Source organism: Rhagoletis zephyria, unplaced genomic scaffold, assembly GCF_001687245.7.
Source record: "Rhagoletis zephyria isolate East Lansing unplaced genomic scaffold, Rhagoletis_zephyria_1.1 Rzeph_scaffold_00013, whole genome shotgun sequence".
Lineage (NCBI taxonomy): Eukaryota > Metazoa > Arthropoda > Insecta > Diptera > Tephritidae > Rhagoletis > Rhagoletis zephyria.
The window spans coordinates 192,499-208,782 of record NW_016157097.1 but is presented as its reverse complement, the minus strand read 5'-3'; the positions used below and the strand labels follow the sequence as shown (position 1 = coordinate 208,782).

General features: G+C 33.1%; 1 protein-coding gene across 10 annotated transcripts in view; it reads right to left on the bottom strand.

Annotated features, from left to right (window-relative positions):
- The window catches only part of Pka-R2 (cAMP-dependent protein kinase type II regulatory subunit), a 204,867-nt gene that overhangs the window by 51,672 nt on the left and 136,911 nt on the right, over positions 1-16,284 (bottom strand). For all 10 annotated transcript variants that reach the window (XM_017611297.1, XM_017611290.1, XM_017611274.1 and 7 more), the window contains one exon: positions 1,848-2,074. In XM_017611297.1, coding sequence (XP_017466786.1) covers positions 1,848-2,058 — 211 coding nt within the window. In that variant the 5' untranslated portion in view covers positions 2,059-2,074. The remainder of the gene's footprint in view (positions 1-1,847; positions 2,075-16,284) is intronic.

The following is a 16,284-nucleotide window of genomic DNA, read 5'->3' as shown; positions in this document are numbered from 1 at the left end:
TTGTGCTTTTGAACAAAATTCTGTTTTCAAAGTCATGGCTGCCAGCCGAATCGGAGCAGAAAAATATTTTTTAAAAAAAGCACCCCGTTTTTTATAAGCATTTGAAACTCATATAGTCACATAATACTTATCTAATTAAAGGTCAGATCTAAATATAACTTTTTAATTATTTGAGCATCAGTTTGACCACAGAAATTTTTAGCCAAGGATCCAATGTATATCTCTATGAACAAAATATTGCCCGACAAGTACACAAAGTTACTGATTTTAAAATTTTTGTTAAAAATAAACTTGTTTGACTGCCCATTGATAGCTCGGTTATAAAGCTTAAGAAATAATAAGTTTAAAGACATTTTTATCAAAATTGATAAATATGACATTTGGCCAGTTTTGTTACAAAAATACACCCACACGACAACAGGCAAAAATATTGGCTACAATTTGTCATTTTGTTTGCCACATACACGTTTTATCGGTGCACTTGCACCACATTCGCATTCGCAAAAGCTCCGCATTGATTATTGCGAATGCGAGAGCGACACACATGGGGTATAGATACGGTGACCATAAATATATTTTGAAAATGCAGGACTTTTATCAAAAAATTTACCTACATATAATTGCGTAGTATAAAAATTACAAAAATATACTACATATATACATTCCTCGTCATTTGAATAGCGCACCCCTTTTTTGATTTTCTACCATACAAAGTATGCTTGACAAAATTTTTATATGGATGAAAATGCGCAACACCGTCAACCAAAAAAATTGTCGCCCCTATGTTTATTTTTTTTTTAATTTTCAAAATTTTTTTAAATGGGATGTAGACGTAGAATATGCTATGTTTTTATAAAAAGTTAATGAATATTAAACAAACAAAAGGAAAACTGTACCTACTAAGTATTAAAAGGATGCGCTATTCAAATTCCAATTCCAATTTTAAACTTTAAACATAAATCACATTTGCTTCATTGGTATTAATCTTTTAGTAATGAATATTTACAAAATTATAGTAAGGCATATTACATATTACTTTACACGAAATATGAACCTCTATAAAGCAAATTTTTTAGGCAAACTTTGGTTCGTTGAACACGAAAAAATACCCATGGTTTCAAAGAAGTGTTTTCGAGATTTGTTCGAAAAACGCATTTTTAGTACTTTTTCAGTTATTCCTCAATATCTCATGAAACGACGGCAAAGTAATATATTTTTGTAAGAGGACTGTAGGTCGCTTATGTTGATTGGATAAGTTTTTCATGAGATATTGACGAATAGGTCCGAAATGTACCAAAAACACGTTTTTCGAAAAAATTACGAAAACGCTTGTTTGAAAAGAAAATTGGCTTGGAAAATATTTTTTTTCTTAAGCGATTACCATTTGTAGAACAGTGTTATCGGTATATTTGATGCTGGTTTTCAATTTCTCGTCATCCATTGTCCATAACCGTACAATAGTTAGAACGCATTGACTAGTTGAACCTTCAAAACCAGCTTACCCTTATGTAGTTATCAATTAGTTATCGACACTGCTTTTATTTCGATTAGGAAAAGTTAATTTTAAAATATCGAAGAAAATGCGGGACAAAGACAGGACACTTGGAAAAAACCAGTACATTTGGGGGTTTTCTGTTTTGAAAAACTACGCAGGACAGACCTTTAAATAACAGTACGGTCCTGCAAAAAACAGAACGGATGGTCACCGTAGGTATAGAATATAATATTGATACTATAGCATGATGTGTGTTCCTAGCATAAGGTACAACATCCAACTTATTCATGCTGAGGCCTTAAGAAATCGCATCATAATGGGCCTAGTTACATATTTAGTTGCCTTCACTTACCTTCTTCTTGTGATATGATACTGCTTTCTGGCGATTCTGGTCGATAGAAATTTGCTGCTGCCTGACGATTTGACTGCAATTTATTGAAATACTGTACTGCATAATCCACCACATCGCCAGGCTGTTCGAGCAGATATGCTATTGAGAACTCTAAGAGTACTTCCCTCAGCGCTTCGGGCACCTGAATTCGCTGCTTTGTATCGGTCGACATATTTTCTAATTTGCACCTGCAAAAAAAAAGACAGAATAAAAAATTAAAGCAACGAATTAAAAAAGTCAATTGAAAATGAAGCAAGAAATAACAAAGAAGACGAAGTTATAGAAATTTTGGGCAAGAAAGTTTAGACCACTTGCATGTATTCGTAAGTATTAAATGATTTGTGAAATGTTGTTACTTGTTAGCTTCCAGATAATAATCTTTATTTTTTTTATGGCTTGGAAATATGAATAAGCATCTGTTAAGTGCCGAACGAAAGCGTATTCAAACGAAACATACTGACTTTGCAGTGCTGTAAGCCAAATGCATTTTAAAATAGTTGACTTCAAATGCACAGTCGGATAATTGACTGCTTCCTAGGACATTGCCATGTTAAAATAAACAGCTCGTTCCAAGGAAGAAAATCAGATCTTCAATTAGTTGTGGTGGGTAAAAAACTGGTTGAGCATCAGTATTTAAACTAGTTTCTTTTCGTACTGGGTATGTACTACATATGTATGTATGCAAGGCCGTATTTAGGAAGGGGCTATGTTGTAGGTGTTTTTTTTTTTTTGTAGTCAAATGATTGGTAAACTACTGCGATGTTATATTGATTATATTGAAAAATTTCAACAAATTAATTTTCGTGATTGGGATAAAGAAAAATATTTGGGTATTCACACAATTGGGATACGATTTGCACCAAATTTTGGCAAATACCCAATTGTGTGACACTGCCTTTAAACTTGTATTTATACGGATGTTGTTAAATAATGAACTATAAAAAACTAACCTAAATTAAATTAAAACAAAAATAATATTTTAAAACTTGTTAGAATTTGGTGCGGCTATAATTTTTTCGACTACTGTACATTAGACTGCATCACCAAACACAGTTGCGGTTTTCCGGCGGGATTACCAAACCTAGTATATTTTAAGACTTTTACCAAAATATTTCGGAAAAATATTAAGATTTACGTGATCCTTTAATTGTGAGAGGCAAGGAAAAATGCCTTATTTCTGGATTTTCTTCGCAAAAATCGAATGAAAATGCTGCCAGAAAAATTCCAAATGCATCTTGTGGTTCAATGTTACTACAACTATTGAGAGTAAAGTTTTGTGAATAAAAAACTCGAAAAAAAATAGTCAAAGATTCAAAGTACAAGTTTTTCATAATATGAAAATAGTTTATCTATTTTTACTTGTAAAATAAATTTGGAAAATAAATGTGTTTTTTGATTATTTTTCGGTTAATGCCTTCTTTTTCCTTTTTTCGTATTGTAGTGCCTTTTCCTGCCTATTTTGCTATTTTATTTTTTTATAAGTTTTTATGTCCTGGAAATCCGTTTCCTGCTCATAAGTCTAAATTGGTAAGGTTTTGGCTGAGTTATTCAAGTTTTTCATAAACCAGTCGTTGAAAAACAGCATCAAAAATCTCATTATTATGATTCCATAGAATTTTTTTATTTATTTATGTATTTATGCAAACTTTTTAAGCTTAAAATGTTTAGTCATCTGAGGTAATTTTTTTATAAATATTAAAAAAACTGTTTTTGTTAATAAAAAACTCAATTTTTGGAGGTATTTTCAAAGCGGTCCAGCTCACGTAAATCTAGACATTTTTGCGAGATTTTGGTGGAAGTCTGAAAATATAATAGATTTTATAATTGAAGGGAAAAAACAGTACCGTTTTTTTTTTTTTGTATGGGGAGTAATGCAGCCTACTGTGCATAAGTTGACTGTGATTACTCAGCCGTGCTATCATAGTAGCACAATGCCACTAAGTGCATTTTAAAATTTTCAGGCAAACGCGATTATCGTTTATATTTTTTGTCGTTTGTGTGAAATATTTTTTTGTATCAGTATTTTTCTTTTAATCAAAATATCTTGAAATAAAAGTGAAAGTAAAAAAAATATTTTGCTAGACTCCCCCCGAAAAAAAAGCCTGGTTACGGCCCTGTATGTGTGTATGTATGAATGCACCATGTACGTAATCTGCTTAATTATAGAGCGTCCATCCGCTACTTTAGAACATCTCGACTCAAGTTGTAGCGAAGGCGGTAATGCCGCCATTACTTTATTCACAAAATAGCTCGGCGGGTGCGTAGACACACTTCCATTTGTGGTGTATAGTTGTTAAACGCCGTACGTAAGCACATACATATGTATGTATTTATGTATAAACATTTACGCATGTATATAAATAAATAGTTAGCAAATATAGACAAGTGCCCAACTGCCACCAACAGCCACTGACCTCAAAAGCTCGATTTGCTGTTCCTCAATCAATTTATTTTTATGCGTCAAGCAGCGGAAGCGCCTCGAGGAATAGTGAGCACCTACTTGCAGCGTTGCCGAAGTGACGATTTCGTCGTCATTTTGACGGTTTTTTTTTAGCTCAATGACGTTCTGACGATTTTTCCTTCGTAATGACGATTTTTTATTTTATATTTTTTCACTAAATTACATATGTATGTATGTAAACATTTTTTTAGAATGAAAACTGGTTAACTATTTATGTTTATCAACAGCTGATTCGTAGCTTTCTTCCTATAAAAAATAAATTGTAACAGAAAGTAAAAGGAATTTTACATACTCACATGCGTTATGCGTTTCGGCGATTTAAAATTGAATAAATATCGAACAGCTGATTGCAGTTTACCAACTACCAGAAAAATTATCAAGCTTCCTTTACGAAAATTTAGTAAAAAGTAAACCGATAACAAAATAATTTAACACAAACAAAATATATGGGGAACAATATCCGAACACCGAGCTACCGAGTACCAAGCTCGGTGTGAAGACCACTACTTTATAACTGGATCAAAATCTTCAAAAACTTCAAATCAGTGGATTTCAACTATTTTAAAGCAGTTGTGTTTTAAATTGTTGTTGACAATTACATATCCACTTTTATTAACCCATATGCAAAATGGGTTCCATTTGGTTTTGTAATGTGTGGCGATATTTATTGAGCCGTATGCATAAAACCTAAGCAAATGCTTTTTCTTACAATTTCAGACCTTTTACTCAATTTGTTAAAATAAATTTAAATCCAAGACATGCAATTAAAAAAAAAGCAATTGCTTAGCTTTTATGCATACGGCTCATTCTATGTAATTTCGCTTGTATTTTTTATTTTGTTATAAAAGTAAAATGAACAAAAATTTGACGTTTTGACGATTTTTTTAGGGTAAATTGACGGATTATCAGTGAAAGCTTTCGGCAACGCTGCCTACGTGCATGTATACATACATCCATTCAAACGCATACTAAATATATTTGCATTCATATGTACATTAGGGTGGTCCACAAATGTATGTGAAAAAGTAGTCGGAATTTTTATTTTTGTTGTATACCGAAAAAATATACCTACTCCCATTTTTTATTTGCAAAGCGCTCAAAGTTTTCCATGTATTTTATGTGGGAAAAAACAACTTTTCGTGGAAATGGTATAGAATTCTTGAAAATAAATACTTTGCGTACGGAAAACTCTACTTCTCTTCAGGACACTCCCATTAATAATACCCAATGTTTATTTGACGATTTCCTCATAGTAACAATATTTTATAGGTCTGCCAAAAATCCCAGAAAATGCAATGGGAGACCAATAAAAAATCGTTAGTATTAAAAAATGGTTAAAGATGCACTTGGGTATTATTATTGGAAAATTTCTGAAGAGAACCAGAGTTTTCCGATCGAAAAATATTCATTTTCAAGAACTCTATACCATTCCTACGAAAAATACATGGAAAACTCTGATCACTTTGAGCGACCTGTAAATATTTTTTGATTAAAATTCCGACTTTACTTTTTTGGACCACCCTAATGCAGATACATACAGACATTTCCATAGGTACAGGTAGACAAGTGGTTAAGTATTAATGTGACGGAACGTGCTCAACAACAATTTGTTTGATTTGAAGTGGTTACCATTTCGTTGACTTAAATTGGGAAAGCTTAAAAAAAAAAATTAAATAACTAACATAATTATTTGAGTAAAAGCATGGTCGATACGAATCAACTGGTTTATTCGGAATTATCCTACCGTTAATTCCAAGGAGGATAGGAAAGGTCGTTTTCGAGCACTTTATAAGTTTGCATGAAGTTTATGCACTTGGCCATTCCGTTTTGTTCGTGGGCGCCCTTGCTTTCGATGTCAGCCGATTGGTACCGAGTCGAAGAATATTTTCACTGAAGCATCGTTATCCACACGTACAACATGGCCAAGCCAGTGCAATCGTCGTTTTTTTTTTTTTTGCTTTACTATGTCCATATCGTTAGAAAGCTCATACGGTTCGTCATGCCATCTTCTTTGGTACCCGTCGACCACATGGACAGGGCCGTATATCTTGCGTAGAATACTTCTCTCCAAAGACCCCAACAGCTGGACGTTTTAACAGGTAATAGTATAAGAAATTCAGTCTGTATGGAAGGTGGCACGGGCTCCATTTACAAGAACGCACATTTTTCCCATGAGTATGGTATTGATTTCATATATCTCCATACCAAGTTACAGTACTCTACCACAAATACTTCCAGAGGTATGCAGTATGAAAAATGCCGTTTGTATGGGAGGTGCCACGCCCCTTTGGCTAAATGAGATAAAAGCTATCCTATATCCTATATCCTAGTGACACCAGTGTACGAAATTTCACAATGATCAGTTGAGTAGTTAAAGCGTGAAAGCGTAGCAAACAGACCATTCGCATTTATATTAGTAAGGATTATCCAGTACTGACCAATAAAATAACTTTTAGATGTGAGCATATTTTGCACAGACCCAAGTACACAAACATAAAATATTATACCAGGGCTTATGAATTTAACCTAGGATTCTTCTTCTGGAGAATTAAAGAAGTATACTTTATACCCACAAATGTAAATTAAGTACCGCTCAACGACTACCATAAGAAAATTCACGCTTTTTATAAAAAAACAAGTAAAAAAGTCTAAGTTCGGGCGGAGCCGAACATTAAATACCCGGCGCAAGTATTAAATATATGTTTTTTAACCTTCCGAAACCTTCCGCTAGATGGTAAGCCGAGGTGTATCAATTTTGAGTAAATTAGCGTCCTTCAATTTCGAAATACTGAAGTTTCAAGCATTTCTTAAATTTACCGTTATATGAGAATCGGCCGTTATTTTAGTCCGATTTCAATAATTTTCAACGTTTTGCTTACACGTGGCAAGTACAATAACCATACCGAGTTTGGTACAAATTGGTAGAACGGTTACCGATATACTTATATGTGATCATAAGTGGGCGGTGCCACGCCCATTTTCCAAAATTTTACCATAAACGTATTTCTTGGTAAAGAATTGTTGCAAGCATCAATTTTGAATAAATTAGCTTCAATATTTACTGATTTATCGAAGATTTTGTATTTCTCTAAATTACCGTTATATGGGATGTGGGCGTGGTTATTGTCCGATTTTAAAAAGTTTCGGCGGTTTTTTATGCTGTGCGAAGGCCAACAACTGTGCCAAGTTTGGAAGAAATTGGTGCAGCGGTTACCAAGATATACACATGTAACCATAAGTGGGCGTGGCTACGCCCATTTTCCAAAAATTTATAATATTCTTATTTTTCGTCTAAAAATTATTGTAAATATCAATTTTGAGTGAATTATCTTCAGTAGTTACTAAAATATCGCAGTTTTCGTATTTCTGGAAATTACCGTTATATGGGAAGTGGGCGTGGTTAAAGTCCGATTTCGCCCATTTTCAATACCAACCTACCTTGGATTAAGGGAAACCTACATACCAAATTTCGTTGAGATATCTCAATTTTTGCTCGAGTTATCGTGTACACGGACAGACGGACAGACGGACAGACGGACAGACGGACAGACGGACGGACAGACAGACATGGCTTAATCGATTTCTTTTTTCATCCTGATCATTTATGTATACATTTGTCTATATCTATCTCGATTCGTTTTGGCTGTTACAAACAACCGTTATGTGAACAAAATTAATATACCCTTGTGCACAAGTGCGCTCGGGTATAAAAACGGAATTCAGCTACAGTTGTGAGCAGCCTTTTTTCCGCATTTGTTAACTGGCACATTTGTTTAATACCTGTCATTTTATTCTTCAGAACCTACAAATAAACTTCTGAAAACCCCAAGCTTTAGGTCTGGCCGCTCATGAAGTTATACCTTAATAATAAGTAGATTTTGTGCGAGTAAATTAGTTATTTAAACCGTTAGCTTCGTTATGAATAACTATTTTCTGATATTAACGCATATAAGTAGTATTAACCAAGGTATAGAAAGAGCACTTGGCAGTGCAGCTGCTTTGTGGCGGCAACAATATGCAAAATATGCAAATATGCAAATATGCAAAATGTTCCCGTCTTAAGAGATTTCCCCAATTATGTATATATCACATATACATATTTAACTATACATATAGAATTTCGGAGCATTTGTGCATATATTAATAATGGATTTATTCTTACTGTAGCTTACCGAACTCCCAAATCGCCAAATCGTCAACGATCTGCTTGTTTACACTCCTCCATATACACTCTGAATATCGCTTAAGGCTTATTTAGTATTTACACTTAAGCGTATGAGTAACTATTCACATACAGCCATGCATACATATGTTTATATATACATATATTAGTACCACTCGCATGTGCTTTCGTGCATTGTGTTTGCATTGTGACGCATAGTACGTCTTACTAACTGTCTGTGACTTGACTTGTCAGCCAACTAACTGTCGATTCAAATAACTGTCTGTGCCGGCTGTTCAACAGTGGTTGTCTAAATGTTTAACTGGCTTTTCTAGTTTTCTACTTGATTGATATTTACACGCATATGTATGCTTTGGACAAATGTACACTGTACGAGTTAGTGCAACTACTTAATATGTACTTACATATTATATGCATACATTTGTATGCATAGGATTACATAAGCATGTATGTATATACATAAATGTGGTAAAGTTCGATTAGATTGCCTTACACACAAGGATTATTCCCCACTAGCCGTCGTTGCATTTGACAAATGTCAAGCATACATATGTGGATATGTACTAGGAATGTTAATCCCGGGATACCGGTATCTCGAGTATTGAAAATGTGCTTTAAAATTTTATCGAAATATCGTTATATTTGTTTTTGAAAAAGTTATATGTTAAGGACATCTTCGAATTTCGTCCTTCTAACCTAAAAAAAATTACCTATTCGTCGTTGTGTATCAAAAAAAATGTTATTTTTTTTTAATTCTAAAGAAATTTCCTTTTTTATTTGGTACCCATATTTTTATTCTGCATTGCATTGAATTTTTTTATAAAAATTTTTGGAATTATTCATATCTTTGAAATTAAAAAGTCCTTTAAAATAAATCCTGCTGTCAGAGAGAAAAATAAAAACGCCACTTTAAATAACAAAAAAAAAAAAAAATTATTTATTATTTATTTTATGGTAGGATAGATAGAAGCCATTTTTCGATTTAAGTTGTTGAAAAGTAATGAATATCCATTGTGATATTGTGATAACGACACCCCGAAAATCCCGGGATCGTAAAAAGCGAAAAAATTAACATCCTTAATAAGTGTTCATACATATGTACTATATGGGTGTTTCCAATCTGGCGTTACGTGACACTAGTATGAAAAAATTTAAACAAATGAAAAAATCAAAATTTTAAAAAGATTTATTTAGATACGCATACCAATTAAATTGCCCCTTATTGTGTAAAAAAAAATTAAAACTATTGGTAGTAACGGTTTAAAGATATTAGTAAGCATACGCGCTGGCGTTATGTTACAAAAAACGGAAGTGGATTTTGACAACGATTACAAAATTGCAAGACTCTGCGAATTGGGCAAGACTATTTGCATACACCCAAAAAAAAAAACGTCTCTTAATTGAAGAAAAACAGCAATCAAAATGAGGAAAAATGGCAACGAAACAGCACTAAAGGAGTTTTATACTCTTTTCATGCCCAACATTTCTTCAAAATGATAGATTACATCCACGGTTAAATATTTTCGTGTACGTTTTTACACATTCCAAAAAAAAAAATTACGCATTCGGGATAATTTTTTACTCATTCGGAAGAATTTTCTACCTTTAAGTAAGGAAAGTTTTTCTTTGATCCAGAGATGGATTTTTGGTTCAGTGTACAAGTTTTTGTAGTACATACATATGTATATTGGAAATGTTTAGGGTTCATTTTACAAGTTTTTAAATGTATAAATATGTTCCGCTTTATGTTTAATCAGCTGAATTATCTGAAATGACGTTAACTGGCGTTACGTTGCTAAAATTACCATTTACCATTGATTGAACAAGTTTTGTTAATATTGTTCTTCGAATAATTTTTAACGGGAAGAAAACATGCATTTTATGTCGAACGTACTTTTTATTTTGACATCAGCGCCTCCAGCGGTTGCATTTTTTTGCAAATCTAAATATGTCTTACTACCTTTCAAATAAACAAGTGAAACAAATCAGCGCATAAATACGGTTTTTCAAAATATGTATCTCAATTCTGGCGCCACGTAATGAGACCATTTTTGGCAAAAAAAGCACTGTTGCCACTTAGTGCTTTTCGTACTAAATTTGGTGCTTTTCTTAATACAAAACGCGAAAAGTTTTGAGTTCGGTGCTTGTTGCGTTTTTTGGTGCTTTTTTTTTTAGTTTGAATACACTACAACTGTAAATCTGAAACAAAAATGGAAGTCAAATTTAAGGCAATCGGAAGTTTCGCAAGGAACTTTATAAAAATGGAAATAAAATCATGGCAAAATGACAATCATAAGCGACAAAAAAATATATGGCAACACTTTCAATTATGCCAGAATTACGTACGGTAATTTGCCACTGCCTAAAAAAATGTCCACGTTGCTGGGACCAGGAATCGATCTTTTGCCCTTTAGTTTAGGCTAAATTTGTTATATTTTTTACGAATATTAAACAAAGCACCAGCATCTCCTAACAATACAATTAATAACGAACCTTCTTAAAACGGAGTTATCGAGTGAGTGTGAGGCTTTTTTTCTACACAAAAAGATTTTTGACTATGCGCCGGTGGATGCAATAAGACACTTTAAAAAGGGAAATCAAATCTTGTTAAGCAAAAAGAAGAAAAATTAATATTTAAATAGCGTAAATCTAAGCGGAACGGCAACGCTGGAGAAAATAAGGACGAAAATATTTGAATTTATAGAAAACATAATAAATTCGACCGCCGAGAAAGAAACATTAATTTTTATTAATTTGAATCCGCATACATTTTGAATGCATATAAAGTCCATTAAATCCTCTAATAAAAAATTTTGTTATTTTTTCGAGAAAAAACGGGATTTTTCTTGGGTTTTAGTGCTTTTTCAAATTCTTCGAGGTAGACTTTTCGCCGGAATCGCCCATATCAAAGTATGTTCATATGTATGCACTTTTTATTAGTTACATTATTGTGATTCCGTTGAAATTTGTTTTTTTTTTTAAATATTTTTATGCAAATTTTTGAAGCTTAAACTGTTTTGTCATCTAAGTTGATTTTTTGCAAAATATATTTAAAAAAAAAAACTCTGTTTTCAATTAAATTTTTGGAGGAAATTTCAAATCGGTCCGAAATATTTAGGTGAAAGTCTTAAAATAAAATCGATAGATTTTATAATTCCGGTGGAAAAACAGTGATGCAGTCTAATATACATACATATATACATACATACGTACACACATATGTATTTATGCAACTTTTCGCATAGCTCTTTACTATGCAATTCGATTGTCATGGCCACAATACAATATAGTACGAGTAAGTATGTACTGGTTGATTGTCATTGTCATTGTGGGGGACCGAGGGCGATTACTACAACAAAAACAACATGGGCGGAATAAAAGTACTTACTAAATATTATTGTATTTTCGATTGTTATTGACGTTGTGTCGGCAAACGTGTGAAACTGTTTTACTCATGCGGGATAGGGTGCGTGGCGAGCGTGCGTGCTCGCTCGCCTGCTTGCTAACTTTGTTGCTTTCTTGTTTGTCAATGCGTCAATTGCATACCAATTACGATCGAATTTCGTATACTCTTATCTATTCATATCAAGTCGAATTTACTTATAGAAATGTGCTCTCTACTAACAATGCTCTGTGTTTAAGTTTCAAAGCTATTTGAATTTGTATGCAATTTTCATTGTCATATTTAACTTTTAGTATCTACAAGTGGAGGCGTTTTGTTTTTTGCATTGAAGTGTGTTATATGTATACATACTATTTATGAGGCATTCTTCGTCAACTGAAATCTCCCTTCAAATATGGTTCAAGCAAAACAAATAGGTTATAGATATTCTTGAAAATTCGTAAAAAAAATGTTTACTTTTAAATGATGAAATCCAATCCCCGCCTCTCTTTAACTTGTATGCCTCGTACCTTCTCTAGCCACAGGAGTGAGTTGCTCTGATCTCCTACGCTGACGATTGTTCGATATTGACGTTTCTGGTCGGTCAGCTGGTACCGCAAAGAGCATCCAAATACACAACTGTTGGGTGTGGAGGCAACTATACGAAATTACGCACGAGATCCAGACCCATATATATATAAGATGCGGACAAAAATAGTAAACGTGTCCAATTTCGATACAATCTTGTATGATCTACTTTTACTTAGGAAAGAAGAAATTTGAAATATGGTAAGGATTGGCCTAATGCCAATTAAAAGTTATCCGATTTTGATTAAATTTGGTTTGCATATGTGTTTTTTCCGTAAAAACATTAATCTGAAATAAAGTGTAAATTGGTCCACAGGCAAGCCAACCACTCACAAATAATCTGGCTCCAAATATTAAACATGGTCTCATTTTGATGAAATATAGTGCTAACCCGCGAAAAAAGTGTTAATATGCGAAAATACATTGAAACTAAGTCAGCGCACATTTTCCATATTCTCTTTGTTTAAGATATTATAAGTAGGCTTACACTATGGAGGCGAGTAAACTTATAATGGGATAATAGTCCATTGCATTCCGTTGCACTAAACATATTATGCCCGGCTTTTGAAGGTTACCTCCAACACACCAACCACCTCTTCAACCATAGACTGATAGACCAGTCAATTAGGGCGATCCAACAAAAACAACATCAGCGCTTCGGAAAGCCGATAATGACGGCTTTTAACCACTGTTTAATACATGGCATGTTTAGGCATGTTGCAGTTGGATTGACCACATAGATGATGTCTGGTCCGAGGATACTTTTGAGATCTGTGCTCTGATTGATTTTAATTTGAAAAAATTGAAAAACAAGTATTAAAACGAATGCTTTCTGATGACTTCTTAATGCAAATATAAGTTATACAGATATGGGTTTTGCATACTGTGCCTACATACATACATATGTATGTACATTGGGGTGGTCCAAATTAAGTAAAGTCAGAATTTAAATGCTCTCACCCCTCGAATTGCTCTATATCGAAAAATTATACCTCTATTTTTTTATTTTGAAATAAAAAATATTTTGAGGGAGATCAAAGCGCTCAAAATTTACATTGCATTTTTTTATAGGGCAAAAACTTAACTCTTCGTAGAAATGGTATAGAATTCTTGAAAAACAATAGTTTTGGATTGGAAAACTCCGGTTCTCTTCAGGAGACTTCCATTAACAATACACAATATTTAATTTAACCATTTTTTATTACCAAAGATTTTTTATTTATCCCCCCATTTCATTTTCTGCCATTTTCTGGGGGTGTTGGCGAACCTATGAAATATGGTTACTAAGAAAAAATTGGTTAAATAAATAACTGGGTATTGTTATTGGGAATCTCTTGAAGAGAAGCAGAGTTTGCCGATCGAAAAATATTGATCTTCAAAAATTCTTCTATACCATTCGTACGAAGAGTTGGGGTTTTTCTCATATAAAATACAAAAATATGGGTATATTTTTTCTCTATAGAACAATCCTAGAGGGTGAGAGCATAAAAATTCCAACTTTATTTTTTCACGTGCATTTTTGGACTACTCTAATGTACATACATACACAAATGGCTCTATCATATGTGCCAAAATAAAATTTCAACATTCGCAAAAATTTCAGTAGAAAAATGTGGCGCCAAAATGAAAACTGTAAACGGTTTTTCGCCTTAATTCATGTAATAAAATATAGAAATTTCGCATGCATCATTTTTCCTCCACTACTCGGTTTAGTTTTTTTTTTTTGCTGTTTATTTACGATTACAAACAAGTATTCAAAAGCATGTGCATGTATATTTGATATATGTTGTTTTTCATGTTTTGACGGCTGTTAACATTTGTTAAGCAATGTGGCGTCAAAATTCAATTATTATTTTGCCTTCTAAAATGCAGCTTAAAATTCCTCTTTGGACGAGCCACAAAACTGTTCACACTTCACTAGCCTTCTAATGGCGTACATACATACATACATATGTGTGTACAATAGGGTGCCTCGCCAAAAAACATTGCGGGGTTTTCACCGGAATTATAAATACATATAATTATATTCTATCAAATTCTTAAAATTAAAAGTACCTCCAAAAATCGATTTATTTTATACATACATTCAATTAGTTTTTAAAATAATTTTAGCAAAAACTCACCTCAGCTTAAACTCTGCTACCATCTGAGGTGATGTTTTTGGGAAAATTATTTTAAAATCTAAATTTATGTATACAAAACTCGACTTGCGGAGCTATCTTCAAATCGGTTCAACTCACTTAAATGTCAATATTTTTCGAAATATACAGGCAGAAATCTCAAAATATAATAAATCTTACAATTCCGAGGGAAAAAGAGTACCGATTTATTTTATTTTGCTTGGAGAGTGATGCACCCTAATGCCAAAGTGTACGTGACTGATCGCAATACGCGCCGAAAGTGAAACAAAATAAATGAGCAAAATAGAAAAAAAAGTTAAAAATTATAACATAAATACCTAAAGGCACAGATGCATGCGCAAAACGCTGTCAACACCTTCACTGTTTGTTAATAGTGTTACGCACCAACAACAACAAAAGACACCTTTGGGGCATCAGATTACAATGCAAATTGATGCTTACACATTACTGTTTTTTTTTACGATTTAGTGTTTTTATTTTTTGTACACGCGAGTACATATTTGGTTGCCGAAGTGAAACAGTAGCCCGTTGAGCGGCGGTGGCTGTCTGGATTTGAGACGCAGCGTCGTTAGATACCAAATTGCGAGCACCACTTGTCGTTTAGTAATGAGTGCTATGAGTACTACTTGCCCATAAACGAGTTGTTTGTCTGTCGTTGTCGTTGTCGTTGTCGGCGTAGCCGGGCGTCTGAGTAGTCGCGCAAGTAATTTGTATGGCTCATTGCAGAAGCTTTTGTAACACGAGTATCACCCTTTAGTCATTATTATTGCATTTTATGCTTCGTTTTTTTTTCTTAATATTTTTATATTGCGGGAGTTAAATATGTTTCATGGTAACTCACTGGATGAGCTCATGTTTCATGTCATGCAGTTTCCGATGCAAGCTATTATGTGTAATCAAATTTTTTAGGTTTTTTAGATAATTTATAAACAAAAACTTCAAAATATTTGGTGACAACAAGAAATTTAAGTAGGAGAAAAATATTTTATGCATTTCGCGCTTAGGTTTAGAATGGAAGAATTTCAGTACACACAAATTTTTTGAAAGCTTAGTTAAGGAATAATTCGGCATTTGAGGAGTCTGTTTTTTTTCAAGTTAGATATATAAGAATCTTAATGAATCTGTTGTGAAAATATTTTTAAGCTGCGTGGAAAGCATCTGTGAACAGAAGAGCTAATTAGCGTGTGAAGAGTGACTGATAACTGCCTAACTGACAGCTGGCGTACTTCATTGAAAAAATATACACACATTTTTGACAATTGGAAAACTGGACACAAGATTTAGGGAATTCGAAAGTTTGGCCATCCAAACAGCGCACATACGTACTACATACATTTTTGAGATACTAAAAAGTGGACATGAATATTTGTTCGCTTAAAAATACATATATAAATTTTCGGGAGATAGAAACTGCCTTTTACAAATTTTTCGACACTTTCAAAATTGGACATAAATTTTGGCCATGTTAAAAAAGTATTTGCTGCTAAAAAAACTGAACACAAATTTATAGAGATTAAAAAAAATTAATAAACATTTTTCATAACTAAAAAACTGGTCATGAATTTATAGTTTTTTTTAAAACTGTCCATAATTTTTTCAGAGATAAAAAAACTGAACATAAATTTTTTGCCTGTAAAACTGTG